At 44.1% G+C, this 5,856-nt stretch overlaps 1 protein-coding gene across 1 annotated transcript; it reads right to left on the bottom strand.

Annotated features, from left to right (window-relative positions):
* Window positions 1-478: 478 nt before the first annotated feature.
* On the bottom strand, window positions 479-5,117 carry LOC123056662 (protein ABCI7, chloroplastic). Its single transcript, XM_044479982.1, has 4 exons — window positions 5,092-5,117; window positions 3,996-5,034; window positions 2,054-2,313; window positions 479-1,295 (listed from the first exon to the last, which is right to left on the bottom strand). Exons 1-4 carry the CDS (start codon window positions 5,115-5,117, stop codon window positions 977-979), a joined length of 1,644 nt encoding a protein of 547 aa, XP_044335917.1. The 3' UTR covers window positions 479-976.
* Between the last annotated feature and the right edge of the window lie 739 nt (window positions 5,118-5,856).

Raw genomic sequence — 5,856 nt, 5'->3', positions numbered from 1 at the left:
TTGTAAGCCTTAGTTTGTCTTACCACACGCTGATTAGAAGAACTGGAAGAAAAAATGCAAGGATTAAGACTACAGCATAGAAAAAGATATCAGTTAGCTTGCAGGCAATTTTGTCCCTTGCAGTGCAGCCAAGGAGTCCAAGTGCAATAAGTACTTGAAAGTTTAAACTTCAAAAACATCCTATATTTTGGTACAGCCTAAACGATCTTATATTTCTTTGCAGAGGAGTAGTGCATATCAGCTTTGTATTCTCCACAGTCTGATCCATTAGACCGAGCCATTGCGAGCAATATGTCCACAAACTAGATGGCTTAGATTGTTGCAGTCCATTAATCCAAGTCAATCCAACGTTATATACACACTTAACATTGATCACTGAAGCATCGTGATATAGTGCTATCACTATGCATAGTAACTACCGGTTGTCATCAACAGCGGAAATTTGAACAGACCAATCATTCATACAGTGACACAGAAGTGGCAAACAAAAAAAATACCACTGTATGTTTGTTTTCGCTAGCTCTTGAGATTTGCATATCTGCCGTATATGTATTATTATCCCAGACAGACAATTGCAAACCAAAAGAAGAAAGCAGGAGGCAAAACCACATATAGAACGAATCCTTTATGGATTATTACAAACGGACAGATGTGTAGTGCAAGCTTCCACTGGCTGTACTGTACCTGCAACCTTGCTGTTTGGAGGAAGCTTGGTTTGTTGGCCACTAACAGAAGAAACATCTATTTGGAGGAAGCTTGATGCATTCTTGCTATTGATAGGGATAAACAAGTAATTTACAAATAATAAGCAGAATCTGAAAAAGGGCTAGAGTGGTATTTCTTTTGGCAGTCAACCAACATATGCAGTTGTAGTCGCTCACCTTCAATGCCAAAGCTTCCAAGCATTCCCGCCCTGCTCTTTCCACCTCGACCAAAAAAAGTGCTGAACCACTTCAAAGAGCTCGTCGGCGCCTCATCAATTGTTTTGTCTTGACACGGCGAGCAGCTCTTTGAGCTGCGCTAGAGCCTTCTTCTCGACGGCCTTAAATGGGATGCGGTTTATCACCTGGGCTCCGAACGAGAAAAGCAGGGCATCGGTCGCCGTTTTGGCGTCGACGCCTCTCGCCTGGAAGTAGAAGAGCTCGTTAGGGTCGAGGTCCCCACTGATGGCAGCTCCGTGCGTGCATTTGACATCGTCGGCAATGATCTGAAGGTTTGGCTTCACATTCACCACAGCCTTTGGTGAGAGCAGAAGACACTTGGTTTGCTGCCCTGCATCGGTTTGCTGTGCATACCTGCAAATCAACAAGATCAAAAGGCCAGGAAAATTTCCAGATGTAACTACAAGCTTTGTCAATAGCCATAAATCCATATTTTCCCATGCTGCAACAGACAGTTTTTACAATAGGTGAAACAAATTAACAGTATACATTTCCTGAAGTAGAAAGTAAATTTTTACATTCAGTTCCTTGTACTGTAATATCTACAAGACTACAACCAAAACATGCCTCTTCTAGTCTACTTGTAATATTTTCATCAGTATACACCTTTTTAATCTAAACTACTGCAGTATTCCAAATTAACATGACACTGCAAAAGACAATCATGACACTGCAAAAGACAATCTTATGAGGTCCTATTTTACAGCGACAGTGAAACATATGGGCAATCAAAGAATTTACACAGCATTGGTAGCAAGCATATTTCCTAAACTAGTAAAATGTTATATTCATTGCTTTGTACTGCTACAGCTAGAAGCCTACAAAGACTACAACCAAATACATGCTTCTGCTAGCTTGCTTGTATTTTCATCAGTGTACAGCATCTTTTATGAAAAACTAATACAATGTTCTAAGAACATGAAACTACAGAAACTAATCTTACCAAGGCCTCTTTCAACAACAGTGAGACATGTATGTTACCAAATTATTCACATAGCATTAGTAAGATGGTACTACAGAAATAACATTTCTCAAATGCTGTTTCAATGATACTGTAAGGATTTCTATCAGAATACAAAAGGTTAATAAATGAGAAGAGTCTGACCAAATACCTGTTGACTTGAATATTTCCATCAAAAATACCATTTCCTGTACCACAAGCAATCAATTTGTGGAGCTGTCGTGAAAAACCTCTCGGGTGATCAAGTATCAGTCTGCTATGCAGATCATGAATCTGCTTATTCTGAGATGTTAAGTGAAACGTTGATAGTTCTGTTTCTGTCTCAGGACCCAATTGCTGGATGTGAAGATTGTGCCTGTTCAGTCTTGCTCCAGTGCTGACCTCAACGAACTCATATTTACTAGATGTATTCTGCAAAAGGAAAAAAACACAACTAATGAGACTGATAATATCCATTTCGAATAATAATCTTTATATAAAACCTTATTTACATGCAGCATGTGTCATGAGTACTGAAACAAAAATATGCATACCTACTCTTTACATAAAGAAAAATAAACTTGGCAACAGCATGAATAGAAACAAAGTGAGCGCTTTCTAGTCCTCCATTTTCGGAGGATATAACACCAAAACCAGAATAACTCCAAAATTTTAGTTTCCAGGATAACTGCTTGATTGCATGGATAGCAAATCCAAAAAATGAAGGCATTGAATAAACTGCAGCAGGTTACTAATTAACACCGACTTTACTTGCGTCCTCACTGATCCATATTCTGCGGTCCTAGTCAACCTTATGACAGCTATCCCCACAGATGTACAGATGATTATTCAGATTTCAGCTCAAACAAGTATATATTGAAGTAATTACCACCCCTAAAATCAACCAAATAAGTCTAGTGTCTGACCATGTTTATTCCTTATCAAATCAAAATATCAACTCATTCGGTACTGAGTAGGTACTAGGAATACACCAAGCTATCCCTATTTCATAGTGAAAACGATGATCTAAGACATGAAACCATTACTCTGAAATGTAAATTTGCAAGAGGTCTATATGGTTTTATTGGTAGCTAATCCAAGATAATTCAAGCAATACCAAGGCACCAAATATAGAAACTTCACAAATTCCTCATTTTATTTTGACTATAATATGTTCCTCGTCTTTCCACATTCAAATGATCATACTATCCTTCTGCATCTAGTATTAACTGAATACCGAGTTCATCGACTAACCTGTTGATTATCCTACTCCTACACTATGAAAGCAAGCATAATCACATGATACTCACAACCACTAGAACAGTAGACAAAAGGTGTAACAAGATTATCCACAATTCGAATATAGCTAAAAGCATCAGATATTGCCTAAATTGCAGCTGGTGCTGCTAATTAAGAGACTTTAGTGGCGTCCTCACTGATCCATATTCTGTGGTCCTAGACCTTATGACAGCCATCTCCACAGATGTGAAGATGACTAGTTCATATTTTAACTGAAACAATCATATATTGAAGTAATTACTGCTGCTACAATCAACCGAATAAACCTGACCATGTTTATTCCTAAATCCTAATCGAATCTAAATAGCAACTCATTCAGTAATGAGTAGGAACTAGGAAGACATCAAGCTATGTCCAATTTCATAGTGAAGACAATGAACTAAGATATGAAACCATTACTCTGAAATGTAAATTTGCAGGGGGTCTATTTGGTTTTATTGGTTGCTAATTCACTGACCAGCTTGTGTTACTGAAGAGTGAGTTCACTGACTAACTTGCTGACTATCCTACCCCTACACTGAATGCAAGCACATGATACTCATAACCGCTAGAACAATAGATAACAGGTGTAAACAGGATTATCCTCAATTGCAATATATAGCTCAAAGGATCATCAGACTATAGTGTGCTCCCTACCCCCTACAATCATTTAACCCAGTGCAACCATGTCTCTCCATAATTGATTTCTCATCAGCACTGATCACTGTCCTAGCTGAATGTCAAATAATTATATAGCTCAAGCAACCTTTTACACAACATTTATGTGAAGCCCATAATCAAATAAAAGCAGTCCAAAATGCACAAGACAATCGCACCTGCTGGACGGTGGTCCACTTGGTATGCGCCGCGGCGGGTGACTGTCTCTGCACATAGGAATGAACCACTCTAGCACCCTCCTCCACGATGATGTCCACCACCGGGTTGGCCCAATAGCAGCCGCCGTCCTCTTCCCCAGCCCCGAAATGCTCCTCGACGATGGCGACCTCCGCCCCCTTCTCTGCTATCACCAGAACCCTGGGGTTGGACATCATCAGACTGGCACCGTCGCTGCCGCTGTAGGCGAACATGATGTGGACGGGGTCGTCGGCCATCTTGGCCCACTCGGGCACGTACACCACGGCAACGTCGCTCGCGCCGACGGCGTTGAAGTCGTAGAAGATGTCCCGGTGGGAGAACCGCGCGGAGGCGGCGACGGCGGCGGCCGCCCGGTCCCTGGCGTGGCCAGGGGGCATGTCCGCGAGGGCGGAGACGTGGGCTCCGGAGGCGGCGACGAGGCGGCCGTCGGAGAAGAGGACGTGGGACTCCAGGTCGGAGGAGGGCGGCGGCGGCGCGAGGCCGGGGGTCCGGGTGGGCGTCGAGATGGGGAGGGAGCGGAGGTAGGAGATGTCGGTGAAGCGGAAGGCCTCGTTGGAGCGGCGGGTGGGCCAGGGCGTGGTGAGGAGGGAGAGCGCGGAGGCGGAGCGGAGCGGGTCGAGCAGCGGCGAGGACGGCGCCGCGTCCTCCAGCTGCTCGGCGATGCGGAGGACCAGGTCGTCGGAGACGGACGGGGCCGCCGCGCGCGACGCGGCGACGGAGGAGGCCGCGCGGCGGCGGAGACGCAGGAGAGGGGGCGGGGGCGGGCCGGCGCGGGGAGGGGCGGCGCAGAGCGACGGCGGCGACATGGCGGCCGGCGAAGCTTCGCCGTTCCTCTCGTCCAGTGGCAGAGGAGAGGGGATGGGGGCAGAGTTGTTGGGTTGTGACGCGTTGGCGGAATCGGCTGACGAGTGGGGCCCAGGGAGAGCAGATGATGGGCCGACTCGTTTGCATTTAGACTGGACATGGGCCGACTTGTTTTTATGTACAATGTCCTCCGACCTGTTATGGCTAAAAAAAAACCTGTTACAGCTCAAAAGAAAAAAAAAGCAGGGATACCTGTTGTTCCCCCTATTTTTCGTCATGGCGATCGAGCCACTATAAATCTCTTCTTGAGAGTAGTTGAGTCTGACATTGAAATCTTTCCATTCTTGGGAATTAATTATGTGGGTTGTCCTTATATGTGAAAGACGAGTCCATTTGCGTTAAACTTGTACTGATTGGCAATTGTGGCAGACATTTAGGGTTTTGGTGAGGCTAGTGGATCTTAATATCTAGGGTGTCGAACCACCTTTCAACCCAAGTTTGAACCTTTCCATACAAATATTTGGGCTGCACCTCCACTTTAGAAAGCTTATGAAGGTGCACTTTCCGCCTCTTACCGACAGTGGGTGGCGCGTCTTGGGGGTGGAAGGGCAAGAATTTTCTCCTATCCTGTCGTGTTGTTCTGGCAAATTCGCCCTTGCACTCGCATGTCTGTTCATCCGCCGGGTTTGAGTATAGTTTTTAAAAAACTGGACCAAACCGGAAAAGAAAATCGGAACCAGCGATCCTTGCATAGGGATGCAAGGACAACCTCCGTATATCTACGACTGTCCACAAACAGAAAAAATAAACTAAAATGATAAATAAAGTAATGGGGAAAACTTTGTTTTTGCCACTCTAGTTTTTTGCCCACTTTACTTATGCCACTCTTGAATTTGACATCTCACTTTTGTCACTCTTAACTTTTGACAATACATCACAAATGCCATAAAGTGGCAAAAATGATAATTTTTCAATTCACGTTTGCCACTCTTAGGTTTTGCAATGTATCACAATTGT

This window comes from Triticum aestivum, chromosome 3A, assembly GCF_018294505.1.
Source record: "Triticum aestivum cultivar Chinese Spring chromosome 3A, IWGSC CS RefSeq v2.1, whole genome shotgun sequence".
NCBI classification, from domain to species: domain Eukaryota; kingdom Viridiplantae; phylum Streptophyta; class Magnoliopsida; order Poales; family Poaceae; genus Triticum; species Triticum aestivum.
This window is presented reverse-complemented; position numbering and strand designations above follow the sequence as displayed.

Bases quoted from the DNA above. Each gene is read 5' to 3' on its own strand.
- LOC123056662 (XM_044479982.1), bottom strand. From the start codon at position 5,117: ATGACGAAAAATAGGGGGAACAACAG. The intron at 5,035-5,091 runs GTATCCCTGCTT...TAGCCATAACAG, and splicing joins AAAAATAGGGGGAACAACAG to GTCGGAGGACATTGTACATA. The intron at 2,314-3,995 runs GTGCGATTGTCT...TTCCTTTTGCAG, and splicing joins AGTGGACCACCGTCCAGCAG to AATACATCTAGTAAATATGA.